This window comes from Durio zibethinus, chromosome 14, assembly GCF_047325235.1.
Source record: "Durio zibethinus cultivar Kanyao isolate XHJ-2024 chromosome 14, ASM4732523v1, whole genome shotgun sequence".
Classification (NCBI taxonomy): Eukaryota; Viridiplantae; Streptophyta; class Magnoliopsida; order Malvales; family Malvaceae; genus Durio; species Durio zibethinus.
Genome location: NC_143175.1, coordinates 1,009,175 through 1,024,831, shown reverse-complemented (window position 1 = coordinate 1,024,831; position 15,657 = coordinate 1,009,175). Strand labels below are relative to the sequence as shown.

The 15,657-nt window shown below is 33.4% G+C and overlaps 1 protein-coding gene and 1 pseudogene across 2 annotated transcripts; both read right to left on the bottom strand.

Annotated features, from left to right (window-relative positions):
- Positions 1–2,519: 2,519 nt before the first annotated feature.
- On the bottom strand, positions 2,520–4,335 carry LOC111294430 (histidine-containing phosphotransfer protein 1-like). Its single transcript, XM_022887723.2, has 6 exons — positions 4,035–4,335; positions 3,779–3,909; positions 3,582–3,650; positions 3,034–3,105; positions 2,879–2,951; positions 2,520–2,782 (listed from the first exon to the last, which is right to left on the bottom strand). Exons 1-6 carry the CDS (start codon positions 4,092–4,094, stop codon positions 2,738–2,740), a joined length of 450 nt encoding a protein of 149 aa, XP_022743458.1. The 5' UTR covers positions 4,095–4,335; the 3' UTR covers positions 2,520–2,737.
- A 3,189-nt stretch (positions 4,336–7,524) lies between these two features.
- On the bottom strand, positions 7,525–13,526 carry LOC111294325 (autophagy-related protein 18h-like; annotated as a pseudogene). The gene is made up of 8 exons (XR_016327322.1): positions 13,025–13,526; positions 11,203–11,661; positions 10,448–10,891; positions 9,884–10,129; positions 8,997–9,797; positions 8,744–8,919; positions 8,137–8,261; positions 7,525–8,056 (listed from the first exon to the last, which is right to left on the bottom strand). The product of XR_016327322.1 is annotated as an autophagy-related protein 18h-like (transcript).
- Positions 13,527–15,657: the final 2,131 nt, after the last annotated feature.

Sequence of the window (15,657 nt, the reverse complement as noted above, 5' to 3'; positions counted from 1 at the left end):
ATTTGCATCCTTATATGTGCAAATTGTTGAATGTTCAAATATGGAAACTCACATTTTAAATCCTTTGACCCCTCTTTGCCAGTTGTGTAGGCATTATCCCTGGTTAGCATCCAAGATATAATCCAAAATAAAACTACGATAACACTTCAAATACATATATGACGCAAAACATGAATGAGTAAAAACAAGTTAAATGTATGTGGCCTGTTGATCACTTTTTCAGATACACATCAGAAAACTCTGTCCTGGAGATACTGATAATCCTGAACTCAGGCAACCATCAGCACAAGATGTTTGGCAGTCTGTAGTGGTCTTTGGATCCAGGATCAAAGATCAGTACGTTGACCAATGGACCTTTGACAAATTTAGCACAGAATAAACAATATCATGACAGTCTTGTTGTAAGTCACAGGTGAGGAATACGGGTATTGATTTCATTGTTCAAAAGCATTGCCCCCATAACAGAAACATCAGTCTCCCTGGAAGAGAATACCCTAAAGCCTGGATCATTAATGACATTGTCTACTTATATTTTCTGATGCAGGGAGTTATATTGTTGGACACAGGCTTATATACGTCTATGACAAAGGAAATCTTTCCACTGTTCCCTCAAATGAATATGCAGAATTTAACATGTTTCTTGAAGATGTGCTTTTGTGAATGCTGTCTCAATAAACATTCAGATATGCTTCAAATACAGAATATAAGTGATCATAGAATAATATATTAAGCAATGATTCTCTGACTAAACATAACTCGAGATTCTTATAAAGGGTACTCAACTGAGTTAGTCAGTCTTTTATCCTTTCTTTTCCAATTGTTGTTGGTCAAAACAAACTCCAAGTCTTGATGAATACTGCAGCATGTATAGGACCATCTTTTCCCATCAAGTTTCAGATATTATCAGGTCTGATAGTTACATTTCAGCCCTTTGCACTTAGCATCATGCTCTCGTGTGATGATTTGGACATGTACCAACCTTTAGTTGCGTAAGAAACGTTCATGCTCCCTGGTTCTTCAACATAAATGTACTGCGTCATGTCTTTCAATGTCTGAGTGGCTGTAACTTGTAATTGTGACACCATGGCAGTGCATGAACAATGCATATAAGCCCTGAACTTGGATTCGTCTGTCATTTATATTATTACTTAAAATATTAGCATGATACAACATATAGTGGAATCTCCCAGCTGGAACAGTTTTTTTTTTTTTTTTTCTTTTTAAATTTGGCCATCCCCCATGGCTTTTGTTTTTCTATTTCTCTGCAGTGAATTCCTTCTTCTGATTCAGAAGCTATATTTCCTAGGCGATTTTACATTTAGTTCTTGAATCATTCTGTAAAGTTTAATGAATCCTAGCAACCAGCTAACCAGTTTATTCTGGTGGATTTTTACCTGAAATTTTGAATCAACCTCTTATTAATATAGTGATATGTTCGATCTTGGAATTGAAAGCATGAAAAAGATTGAAGTAGATGGTCGGTCATTTGGTTGGGTGATGATGATATCCATTTTTATAAAATATGGAAAGATGAAAGAAAATTATTTGATATTCTGTCATTACAGCATGTATTTTGGCTTTGCTTGCAGGATTACCAGCTGATTAAGGGGACATCCCACTCATGCGAAAACAGTTGACCTTATAAAATAATCATGTTCAATGAATGTAACAGAGATCACTGATCAATGGTGATTATAAAAAAAATGAGACTTTATGGAGAGAAATCACCCCCAACAACATGGCGTTTCGACTTCATTTTCAATGCCTAAAATGCAACGGTAACCACTATTGTATAATTATTAAAGTAGGTCAATGAGATATCTTGTCTGTAACATTGAATGGTCGGTGACAATATTTATTTGGTCAATGCATTTTGTTCGTTTTTCAAGATCTCCATGTACATACATGGTTGTTGAACTTATTGACCAAAATTGTTGTATGTATATCCATTTCATTTTAGCCGGTCATTCAAATTTTTTACATTTTTTTGGGTTTAATGTGAAAATTGACACTTGCATGGTTAAGAGCTGCCTCGACCTTGCTTCAGACAAACCAGGTGAGTATAAGATTCATGGTCTGAACTATGCTTTAAAGGGTTAAAGAGGACTATGCTGTGTAGTTACTGTTGGATTAGTAGAAAAATGAAAGAGGAAGAGCTTGTTCTTGTTCTACGAGTTGATAGAATGATCCACATCATGCTGCTCCTGCTTTGCTCGAATGCTTGTGCTTCAGAGACATACCAACATGAAACACAAGAAGCCGATTGTCTGGGGGGCTGGGTCAAGATTTGGTGAGGCCCTGTTTCAGCAGCAGTTCTCTAGATGTAAGTTGCAACTCATTTTAATGGAAAGTGAAAGTTCTTTTTGGCTAAGCCAACATTTCTGATCTCAAGAGTCAAAGTTTGCTCCAAAGGATGGAGGATTCCTGATAAGATTTGTTTAATTTCTCCATATTTTGTTCCTAAATCGATTGATAATTATCAGAGCAAAGAAACTCAATGATCAACAAACAGAGAGGAATGGAAAGGAAAGATCAGCTGGAAGGGTTTATTCACATTCTTTGTCATTGCTCATACACTGGACATGATACAAGCTTAAGCTCGAAAGTAGATAAGAACCCTTCAGTAGCTTAGGTACCCCGCTAAAACAGCAAGAAAAGCAACAAAGACGAGAAAAACTTTTCTACATAGCCAAAATCCCATTTTGCTCCCTTGTTTTTTCTCTGCAGATGAGTACTATTACACAGGAATTGAGCCTCCAGCAGTCAAGATCTGTTGTTCAAGCTGCAGTACTCAAACAAATGGAAAATCAATTCTTGGAATAAAAACCTGTTTGGTAAAAGAATATCTCTTCTGAAGAGGTAGATTTCTCAACCTTACCTGGAACATAGTTTCAAACTTGGTTTTCACAAGGGAATACTCATGCTTCACTTGTTGCAGACATTTAAGACACCTATACAAGACATCAAAATTTGAAACTTCTGAAAACTATATTAACATCAACAAAAATGATCTGAGGCATAAAATAAACTCACCCTTCGATATTCTGCTCCTCGCAATAGTTGCGGAAGGCTATGCAGACTTTCTGAACTCTCTGAGCACCAATGCTGTTAATTTGAGAACATTTTACCCATGAAAGAACTATGACAGAAATATGAAGAACAATTTGTTGTATGACAACAGGTGTGGGACATACAAGTGAAAACTGATGACTATAAAATACAAATTTAAGAAGTACAAAGTTATTACAGCAACATTACAAATGTTAAGAGTTGTGCATCAATATAAACTCTGTGAAAGGAAATTTACAGTGACAGAACTTTGTCATTAACTCATTCTGTCAATGGCATTTGAATGGATTTTAGCTGATTAAAAGCTTATGAATCTAAATAAGATTCCATCAGGAAAATTAATATTTCTCCCACAGAGAAACAGCAAAGATCATGGTGGTACATGTGCATATGGTGTTTCTCATGCTGGAAACAAGTGGGGGCAAACGAGATTTAACCAAAATGGAAAGAGTTCTCAACTGAAGCTATAATTAGAAACCGAGGATAAAAAATAAAGAAAACGAGAAAAATACCTGGAACTGCTACCCTTCAACTGGTGAACATGAGCATCCACCCTTTTGAAATCTATGCTCTGCTGCTCTCTACATAAATCAAAAAAAAAAAAAAAAAAGGAGAAATGTCAAGAGTTAACCATAGCAGAATATAGAGTCCTTGATAGTTCAGTTTACAACAAAAGAAACTGTTAAAAAATTGAAAGTGAAATCCTCACAGAGCTTTAGTCAGTTCGTTGAGAAGTCTCTCAGAATCCTCAAAGAAAAGAGACACCACTTCAACCACAAAATCTGGGTTATTTTCATCTTGAAGTTCCTGAAGTTGGGTAAATTGCTCATCCAGAAAACCCTACTCGTAGAACAAGAACTCATTACCAAAAGTCTAATCCAAAAGCAAGAAAGCAAAACAAAGCAACTTTCCTTCAAGACTATTGTCTACAGTTGTTAATATAACAAAAAAAAAAAAATAATAACCTCATGATAGAGTGAAGCTCTGTAGTCAACGAACTGCTTTTGCAACTGAAGCACATCCATTGCAGCTAGCTTTTAAGTTGTCTTTTCCCACTAGCAGATCTTTCAGAATTATATCATGTTCTTGCCTTGAAATGAGAGGAAAGCTGAGCCTGATTAAATGGATATTATAGTAAGTGGACTATAAATAACTACAGTTTATGTGAAGTCACACCTCTCTCTCTCTCTTTTGTTGTTTTTTCCCTTTCTCCTCTGGGTTTGTGTTTCTGTTTTCTTTGCCTCCTCTATTTAACATCATCATTTATGAGCAAGTTGAAAACTCTGAAATTTATATATAAAAAAGCATCACAAGATCCAAAACTTGATTCCACGTACCATTCACCTTCCCATCTTTTTCTTTCGGTAATTATTGCTGTTTCTCTCCCCATCATTTTCGTCACTTGTTTATTATTTTGTTTTCCTCTGCAAAGTGCCAACCAGCCTCATATGGCATTACTGCCAACACCTCATTCAGTTCTAGCTAATTTATTCCACTGTCAGCAGTAATATCCAATATCTTAAACATTATAGCAGCAGCAAAAGAAACAAATATTTTCACACAATTTCTCATTGGTTCATGTCTCAAGAAACCAAAAATAAATACTTTTGAGTAAATTTGGTGCCACCAGACCAGACAGAAGAAGGTTGGGTCATTGTTATTGGGGCAAGCATATGCTTATTTGCTGACATATTCAAGATTTTATTGCTTTGGAATGAGGACTTTTTTCTTCAAGGTAATTAGGACATTGAAAAGACTACATGTAAAACTGTTTTTACAATTTTGCAAGAACTAATAACATGGGATGAAAAAGACCCACATTTTCAAGCCAATTTTGCAAGAAACTGAAAGTGATGGGAAAACCATGGTTCATCTTTGCATGAGAGATATTTTGTTTTTGGGTAAAATTTTGTCTCTTCTGAAAGAAAATAGTAGAAGAGTGATGCTGTTGTTTATTTTTTTTATTTGAGATTATTAAGATATGAACCATGATCCACTCTATCAACATACAGACTAGGCAACTGTTGAAAAAAAATGTTTGTTGTTTTTTAGTCTATGCCAACATCTGTTGTAAATTTACATCCCTATCTTAAAAAAACAAATGGGATCAATAATATATATATATATATATATATATATATTAAAACAAGTTGGACCTGTTGTTATTACAGGCGCTTACCTGTTGTTATTACAGGCGCTTATCCATTTCTACTTTACCCACTATCCTGTTAAGTTTCTTCCCTCTTATCCCTTCGCATTTTATGCCTATATGCTGTCAATCTTTTCAAGAATCTTATCCTGTTGCTGCTCTTCATGCCACAGTTGTTCGATGCAATGTTGTTGTTGTCTGATTGGGTAATATTTTTCATAGATTAACTGGTTAGGAGTGGTTAAATAGGGACATCTGGCCATAGAATATGCTCTAAAATCTTTGCTTTTTGGCTATTATTTTCTCAAGGTTATTTCATCTTTCACATGATGAAAGTAAAGGAATCATTTTCCTTTTTGATTTTAGGGATTTCATGCTTTTGCAAGGACACACATGATTTTTACATTGTTGTGCTTTTGCAAACGTGTCTTATAGTTAGAGCATTATGGATAGGGGCATATGCCTTGATTTTCATTTGCATCCGTTTATAGATTCAAATGATGCATGATTTTGTTGTCACAAAATTGTGGAAATATGCCCTTCTAACTTTGAATGTTTCGAACTGAGTTATTTGGTTCGATAATAAATGTATGTATCATGATTCATTCAAAGATGATTTCTAACCTTTTTATTTTTTATAAAAAAAAGAAATTATAATATAAAAATATAATAAAAATTACGAGTATCAAAATTTAAAATTTAAATTTATTGGATGCTAAACCTCGATTTTAAATTCAATTTATCTTTGTAGATAAAAAAAAAAGTTTGAAATTATAAATCCTGGGAATTCAGAAGCCATAGCCTTTTCCAAGATCAAAGACAAATTCCTCCAAGATTCTCCGAATCAAATGCATTTGAAGAACAGTTGACAATATGACGTGTTCCAACTGAACCATAAATCATTGCCTGGCAAAGAGGTTAATCAGAACAACTCATCAGTTAGCAATTAGGTTGGTTTAAGGCCAAAAGTTGGGGACCCTCCGTGGCATATTCAATAGTCCATTCAAGCCCTTAAAACGACAAAAAAGGGACCCTCTCCAGGGGGACTGGACACCAAAAAATGGCTCCAATCTCCATAGTCACAGGGGCCTATGTGAGCCCTTCCAAGTTTTCTTTGGCAACCAGTCAATACTGTCATGTAGCCATATTTCCTCTAGGGAAGTGCATACATAAATATATAGTGAAGATTTTGGGAAGATGGGGATAGATGATGAAAGAGTATCTCAGCGATTGGTTAGAGTTGAAGGGACCACTCCCTGTCTAACTCCTTTGATAGGAAGGGTGTCTAGGTGGGGGCAAATTCCGTGGCAGATTTCATGCCATAAACGTAGCTGCCATGGCAGGCCACAAGGCTACAAAGATGCAGGATGTTTTTGGGTATCCAAAGTTTTGTAAATGGACAGAAACAGAGAGAAAGCTCATCAAGGAGAAAAGTTGGGATGAAGGTGTTCTCCTATACAGTACTCGTAAATAGTGTAGGATGTATATAATTCATGTAGTACTACAAGTTTCTTGTTTTGTCTGGTATCTACTGTTCGGCTTATTCTTGAAAACTAGAAATCCTCAAAAGGACCCAAGAGTAGCCTGCTGATTAATTTGTTGCTGAGAGCTGTGGCGATTTGGAAACACTTGAAATCAAATAGGTTCATATGGTACAAAGCAGACAGTTATCTTTCAAACAGTATAAATAGATGAAACCAAATTTTCCGAATTTGAAACCCGAACATTTTACTCAATAATTGATACGTGTCCCTTACTTAAAAGAGTTTGTCAGGATACCTCTCCTTCAAATAAAAAAGAACACAGTGTACAGTAATTCATTTTCTTTTTTATTATTTTTTCTTTTTCTTTGAAGAATGAATAATGTTACACAGCACAGAAAGAAATGTCCTCACAAATCATTCGTACTTATAAATATCAATTTACAACATGTACACTAGTAGGGAAGAAATCAGAGAGTTACCATGGCCGCACAGTAAGCCAGTCATATTACTTGAATCAATCAGTCAGTAGCTTTTTAAATCAACGAACCACACTTCCAATTAGTATGTGAACCCTCCCACAATGCCGGCGTTTAACAAAAGGAACCTGAAGTCGACAATGCAATCGTACATGAACGTGGCATGTAAGCATCAGGAAAGAAACACAAGTAGATACAACTCAACCTGCCACAAAGGATGATTTCAATAAGGTTCAGTCTCAATGGATGACATAAAGACCGATTTTAGAAGCTTAGGTTTCTAGATAGAATGCACCATTACGTGAAATTAGAACAATCAATCAAATAACACCTTTAGATACTTACCCTACTCAGAGAAGGCAAAAACACCCCCTAGTATTTCATCACTGTCACCTTCTTCCTCAGATTTTTCTCTCTCACAAGGACTGTTGCTGCTGTCAAATCAGTAACCTCTGACGATTCACGAGTTGCACTTAAGGGCAATGCTTTACAATACTCTTCGTGAAAAAATTGCGCAAAATCCGGTGAAGCATTTACAGGCCCCCAATCTAACATGTTCATACTTAAATCAGATCGGTTAGAACTTGTCTTTGCATCATCACAGGTTCCATCTTTTTTTAGAAATTGAAACCTCCTTTGCAACAGTTCTTCCACCAGATAGAGAGTCACTTGTTAATGATGATAGACTATTAGTAGAGTTACTATCTTCAATCTGACAGATACCCATTTTAGATTGATTAAAAGAAACTGAACCAGCATCTTTGTTAAGAGTGCTCTGACTAAGCATACGCGATACCAAAGCAGAACTCTTTCCTTTTACCCCCCACTACTATCATTAACAGACTGAATGCTGGATGGATAAGAATTCCTTGATGATCCTGGTTAAAACACCAAGTATCAAATGAGTTCATGAATTCAGAAGCATATTGAATCATTAAAATTTAAAACATGGTCATACCACTATCTGAGTTTTCAGCTGAGCTAGGTGACATCAACTTAGAGTGAGAAATAATGGTGACTTCAGAGAATCTTGCTTTGGCAGCATGAGAAGAAGACATTGGATAACTTCAAGCATCAAAGCCCCTGCACAGAAAAATAAAAACGGTGTGAAGGAAAATTCATTTGGTGCTACTATATAAATACCATTTTGCACCATGTAACACCATCCTAATCCACTCTTACCCCCCCCCCCCCCAAAAAAAAAAAAAAAGAAAAAAAAAACCAACCCAATAAAACACAATTAAAAAGAAAGATCGCCCCAATTTTCTTTCAGATGATATTCAGTTAGTTTGATGCAAAGCAAGTCCAACATATTTTTGGTGTGCAGTGTACCAGGACCACCTATATGACAGTACAAATAGTGAAATCAGAACAATCTTAACATGAGCAGTACAGGCTGCTGTCATATGACTCTTAAAGAACCTCACTTCCAAATATCTATGTTTTTTCATCAAACCTTTTTTCAGCTAGATAACTACTTCTATGACTTTCAAGATTAAAAAAAAAAAAAAGATAAGAATGGTCAAAACCAGAAAGGTCATAATGTAAAAGAACACAGAAATTACTCGTCGCTCCATTCAGATTGAATCCTGTGAAAATGCTCAAAAACAGGTAATAAATCCCTCTGTCTAATTTCAACCTCATGAGATGGCATCTGTTCTATTTCGATTTCTCCAGCAGACTGATTTAAAGTGAATTTATGCTCATCGAACCCCACAGGACTCATTGTGTAAAAAGATACCTAAGAAAATGCATACAAGATGTAAGTGAAACCGGTGATGAGCAAGAGTACGTCATGAACATGTCATAAATAACTACCTTAGAATTCTGCCAGATTGGTGTCCTTCCAGAGCTTATCTGCACTTCTGCATTTGAAAGATACAAGTGAGACTGGTCTTGGGGCTTTGACAGGTCCTTGTGCCCAGCAACATTATCTTCAGAACCAGAAACATCCATAATCATATCTAATGCTTCTTTTCTTCCATGAGTCATTCCAGAAAGGCATTCCTCTCTTTCTGGCCATTCTGTTCTTCGGCATACATCCCATGCTTGCATAGCTTCAGCTTTCACCCGTAACTCCTCGTCTTGTACCTGTCGAGCAGAAACTGGTCCAATTCTTGAAGCACTTTCATCTGCCTCTCCCCCAAATGAAGGCAGTAGCTTATGTTGAACAACAAGACCAGAAGGAGCATAAACTAATAGGTGCTCCAAAACATTAGCTTTTACTTGAGCTCTTTGCAAATCATTAGGTAAAGGGTTATGAAAAACAACACAAAAAGCACCGAATGGGAAGGAGGCCTTTCCAGATGCAGAAGATGCAGCATTGGTAACTGTATTAAGCCATCCAGAGTTACCATTTTTTATTCTGCTAACAACAGAAAGGGTAACAGTTGGTGGTGCTGGCAAAGAAAATGTTTGATAGTTTATCATGAAAGATGGAGAGGACCACCAAGGTAGAGATACAGCTGGTGATAAGATAGGCCCATCTACATGAGAATTCAGAATTTGGAGAACATTCTCGCCACCAAATGGAGAAAGAACAAAAATATGGCAAGTACCCCGAGATGAAACAATGGCAATCCACTGACTGTAAGCACTAAAGCAAATATCTTGTATCACCTGCAAAGCAAAACAAAATAAAAAATAAATTATAGATAGATAAAACATTACAGTTTTTTGAAAAAGTAGAAGCTGCAGGAACATACAGCTGATGTCATGCCACGATGAAGCTTGTAAAGATGCACGTGTGATGAGTTCCAATCATAGCTTTGACTTCCAGATCCATTCTTTGTCAAAGAAGGCATAATCCGAAAAATATTTATATTATTCCCATGTATTAAGGCCGTAACCAGAAGAGTCCCACTTGGATCAAAACAGAGAGCAGAAATTGGACTAGAATGAGCCCTGAACTGTGATACAACAGCTCTGGAAACAAAATCTTTGACCACAACCTGCAATAGACCGTATAAAAAAGAAAATCCTAAAATTACACCTAAATTTTCATAGTCGATAATTAACCAGTCAAACTTTCCTAGCCTCTGATATTTTAGTATTTCTAAGACCTAATAAGCAATCTTATCTCATATGATACCTCTCTGACAAATTTGACCCAAACATGTATCTGACATAAAAATCAAAGCATAGAGGCAAAGATGTGAATAGTAGCCTTCCACATCGAGGTGGAATTAATATGCTATGGTCATGTATATTACTATCAGGCATTCTAACATAAGACTAAAATTTGCTTCTCCAATACATCAAGGACTAACCATCCCAGCAATATCAGTCTCTGCAGAATGTGATGCACCCCGACCAACTTTCCAGCCTGAATTTGAAGATACAGGAGAACCGGAACCATCAGGAATAAGATCTTGATAGTATTTGGACAAAGTTTTGTAGCCCATGTCACCCAGATTTATTAAACCAGCAGCTAATTGTTTACTAGATTCCATGGCATATCGAGCCACAAGACTCCCATTGCCGGGTGAAGTTGATGGACTAACACCAGGAGATGTAGTAAGATTCTGTGGACTCAGGCGACCTGTATTTGACAGCAAATGATTGTTCGAAGCATAAGCTAACCACCTAGGACCCACTGCCATGGGACCATATCCAATATTAATCCCAACCATTCCTTGGCCTCCTGCTTGAGGAACAGGATAGGTGAGGACACTAAATTTATTTTCAAGAGTGAAAGCATCAAAGCAGTATATCTGCCAACCAATAAAAGAAATTAGCATGGTTTAAATTGTTTAGCTCCAACTACATAATTGGTCAAATAAAAGAAATATAGAATGCATCTAAACTAAAAACATCCTCCAATCAACATCTTGATAAAACACAAGCAGTCCTGGGACCTTCCAATCTGATTATTTTAAATTGCACATTGAACTAAAAATAAGACAAAGAGGAGGATAAAAATCAATCAATCAGACTGGACTTGTTTCTGACAAGTGTTAGAATACTAATTGTACTGAAACTAAGTTTGAGAAAGAAAAAAAAAAAAACATAAGCTAATTCTTACTTGTGTTGCAAGCCCCACAGCAACTATTCGAGGACTGCATCTAACCATATATACAGTAGATCGAAATCTCAATGTATGAACATAATTATGAGACCTTAATGAATAGAATCGAACAGCAGTAGGAGAGATGAGAACATTTCCATTTTGAGATTCATCTAAACCATCTCTAGCAAATGCATCTCTTCCAGTAAACAACAAACCTGAGCCCTTCGACTCATCACAGGCAACAACCAGAAGTAAAGGATGGGAAAATCTAAATCCTTCATGACCTTCAGACTTTTCAGGGAGCGGCTGCATTTGTAAAAATGTAACCGGATCATCATGCCTTGAGACAAGTTCACTGACATTAGAGGCATCTTCGACATCAAGAACTTGAAAGCCATTGGAGTATCCAACTAAGAGAACGGTTTTAAAAGATAAAGGAGCAAGCTCTAGTCTGTCAAAGGAAGCCCAAAGCACCTGTTTCACAAAAGAATTCCAATGAGATAGCAGAGAGAGTAGCAACAAGTTTCAGGCAAATGCATATATAAGTTATTCAGCCCGTCAAAGAGGAGTGCAACAAAATCCCATGGCTAGCAATGTGACACAAGTAAATCTATATCAGCATCTCACATTAACTCCACCTTCTTTGAATTAGGGGTAAACTAGTGTCCTCGTCATTTATACCGAGCTATTGCCATCAAAATGGTGAGCAACTGATAAACAATTTGCATATAACACAATGGAATTCAGCAGTTCAGTTTCCATTTTGGCAATTTTGACCTTAATGGAACTCAAAGCACTGCATTATTAGAATTAATAGAACAGAATTGCCCATAAGAGCAAACAAGAATCAAAATGTTGGCACACGACAAATATTCTAATATTGACTCTGTTACTCTGTCCAATAATCAAATACTGCTCTCACAAAAATAACTAAACTCTCCAGAGTCATCATTTCCTTGTTTATAACCTAATCATTTTCACGAAGCTCCAAGTGTAAATCGGTCATGCAAATGGTCAATTATTATTTTGCAAAATAATGGCATCTAAGTCCTCAGCTTCTATGGTTATTTTGACCTTAAAAACATAATTCAGTCATTATAAAGACTTATAAAACTCTAAAACAACCATCATTGGAGCCGGGGATGAAAATGGATTAAAATTATTACAGCATCAACATATTATTAATTCTATTTCCTAAACTCCCAAAGACATTATTTCCAACAAATATCATCTAAACATTGGTTTGGTTTTGTACAAACAAATCGAAATCAAAACATTAAATCGGCTGATTGTATGATCCACTGTCATTCATTTACCTTCATTAAATAAATTATTCACAACTTCATTCATTTTATAGAAACTCACAAAAAGAAAAACATCATTTTCAACAAAAACAATTCAATGTCCATTCACCAGCTACTAAAACAACAATAGTTATACATATGATTTTTTTTTTTTTTTATAAAACATCATATTCAACAATCATACTTAAATTTCAGCAAATATTAACGAATAAACTAAGTTCAAAATTAAAATTTGTAAAGAAATTAAATTTTCAGTTCTACATTACAACATTCACTTAACTAAGCCCTAATTCACTAGAAGAAGTAAATTTTACTTTAAATTAAACAAAAAAGAAAAGACCATTAAATTTCTCCACGTTTAATTTTCTCTATATTTTTTCTGAGCAATAAAACAGCAAAATAAAACTAAAAAGGAGCTAATTTTTCCAAACAAAAAACCCTAAATGAACAAAAAATTAAACCTAAATTGATTAAGGTTATAATTAAATAATCGACAAATAATAATCAATAATTAAAAAATTAAAATAGAAAACCTGGTCTTTATGGTGTTCGTGACAGTCTCCAGAAATAGATGCGGCGACGGAGGCACTAGCTGACCGGACACCGGAAGAGGCGGTTTTTATGCAGGAAGATATGAATTTCAAAGAATTTGGCAAAAAACCATTATTATTATGACTATTATTATTATTATTATTATTATTATTATTATTATTGGAGCCTTTGTTGTTTCCGATGTTGCCGTTGCGCTTCATAGTCAAGAAATAATCCAAAATTAATTTCTTTTACCGGCCACCGGGGCGTTACCGGGAAAAAAAAACGATCGGCAATAGCATAAGAGGAAAATAACAAAACGGCGGCGTTTTAGTGTTTGACGGTCGCCGGGAAGCAAAAAGTCCTTTTTTTTTTGTCTGTTTCGGTGGTTGGGTTTGACCTTTTAACAGAAAGGAACCATAGAGGAAGAGAAATGACGGTTCTTCGCCAATGTTAATTGCAGTGTACGCAAGAAATGGAAAATTTTCATATGGGTCCCTTAAAGTTTTGCAAAGTTCAATAGGGTTCTCCTTTGAAAAGGATTTTTTTATATTTGAAAATTTTCTGATTTGATAGGTAATGAAATTAAAAATTCATTATTTTAAAAAAATTTTAAATAAATAATATTTTATTTTTTATTTATTTATTTTTAAAATATAAAAGATTTATTTTATTTTTATCGTATCAAAAATTATATCTTGTAAATATTTATAATAAATTAATAAAAATTTAAGTTAATTCTCTTAGTATCTTTTTATCAAAATTAATTATTAAAATTTTCAACTAATTAACATGTTTTTCTTTGTTTGAGAATAATTTTTTTTTGCCACAGAGAATAATTTAATAGTTCTATGATATATATTAAAGCTAATTCCATTTTGTAAAAAAAAAATTATAACCTCAAAATCACTTAACAACTGCCAAATAATTAAACCTAGAGTTAAAAATATATCCTCCCTTTATCTTATTTTAAGTATTTTTTTTAATTTTATGTCTATTAAAAAATTTTATTTTTTATAATATTAATGTACCATATTTTTATTTAAAAAAACAAAATTTTAAAAAATAAATATGAAAAAATAAGAGCATAAAATATTTAAAAATAAAAAGACTTCATTTTATTACATAAAAAAGGTTATTCATAAATTGTAATTTTTTTTTTCAAAAACACTTTTTATATTATATATTTTAATTTATGTAAAATTTTATTTTTTTACGTCACTTATTAGTGGCGAAGAAATCAAATTTATTCTTTTTTTCAAAGAAGGAATTTACAATTAAAACATCTATCAACCAATTAATCTTCAGTGTTTGACATTGCCTTAAAGTCAAGCCGCATTTTTGTTGACATCAGAATAATAAGCACACTATGTCCAAATTGTGGTAATCAAATTAAAAAAAATCAGAAAATATGGGGACAAAAGTAAAAATGTGAAGAAATTTGAGGCCAAAACGGAAAATAAAGAAAAGTAGAGGGCTAGATCGGTTACGTTAAGACATGGGACGGTAATATGTTTAAGGGAGATGCCGAACCACAAAATCCGGGGTTAGATTTGCACAGTTGTCAAACGTAAACACCTTCAAACGCAAATTTGAAGAGAGAAAATTTTAAATTTAAATTTACCAATAAAAAAATAAAATAAAACCGAACCAAATCAAACAGTCCAATTTAAGTAGATGATTATGATAACTGGAGGTCGTTTGTATTTTAAAAAAATTATTTTGTGTTATTTTTGTTTTGTTTTTAGTTTATTAAATTTAAAAAATATTTGAATAAAATATTTTTATTTTAAAAATGTAAAAAACAAAAACTTATAAAAAAAAATTAAAATTTTAATATTTCAAAAGCAAATATTTTCAATTGTATCAGTACTGCAACGATATTGTCAATAACAGTGACGAAATTGTTTTAAAAAAACTGGAAACATCTTTAATTTTTTTTTTTCAAAACTTTTCAAAATTTATTTTCAGCTTTTAAAAACAAAAAAAAAAAAAACCAAAACACATATTTACTTTTAATTTTTTAAAAAACTAAAAACAAAAAAAAAAATTGTTGCCAAACTATTATATGCGTAAATTTGATAATTTAAAATACGATACAAAAATGATACAAATAAAAAACATAAAAATAATATAATTTAAAATTTTTAAAAATATATAAATAAATTTAATAAAATTAAAAATATATATTTTATATTTTCGTATTGATTTAAAATATGAAGTGTAACTTTTATTTAAAATATAACATAAATATAATATTTTATACGATATGATAATATAAATTATTAATTTACTTATGTGTTAGCTTCATTTTTCATTTGTGTTTCAAAGGTTTTTTTTTATAATTATTTTTTCTTATATTTTTTAGGGTAGATTTACATGGGATTTTGAAATGTTTGGTTGGAATTTGAAATTTAGAGAAGATTTATATAAAAGAATTAAAAAATATAAAAAAATATTATAGGTATTAAAATTAAAAATTTAAATTTATATGAATTAATTAAAATAAATTTAAATTTATTATATTAATTTTTGTCCTTTCTATTTTCACTGTTTTGAGCTGTCATTGTCCTTTTTCTGTCAACAATATTATATATGTTTCCCCAATTCAAACCATAAAACATAAGAAATGGTC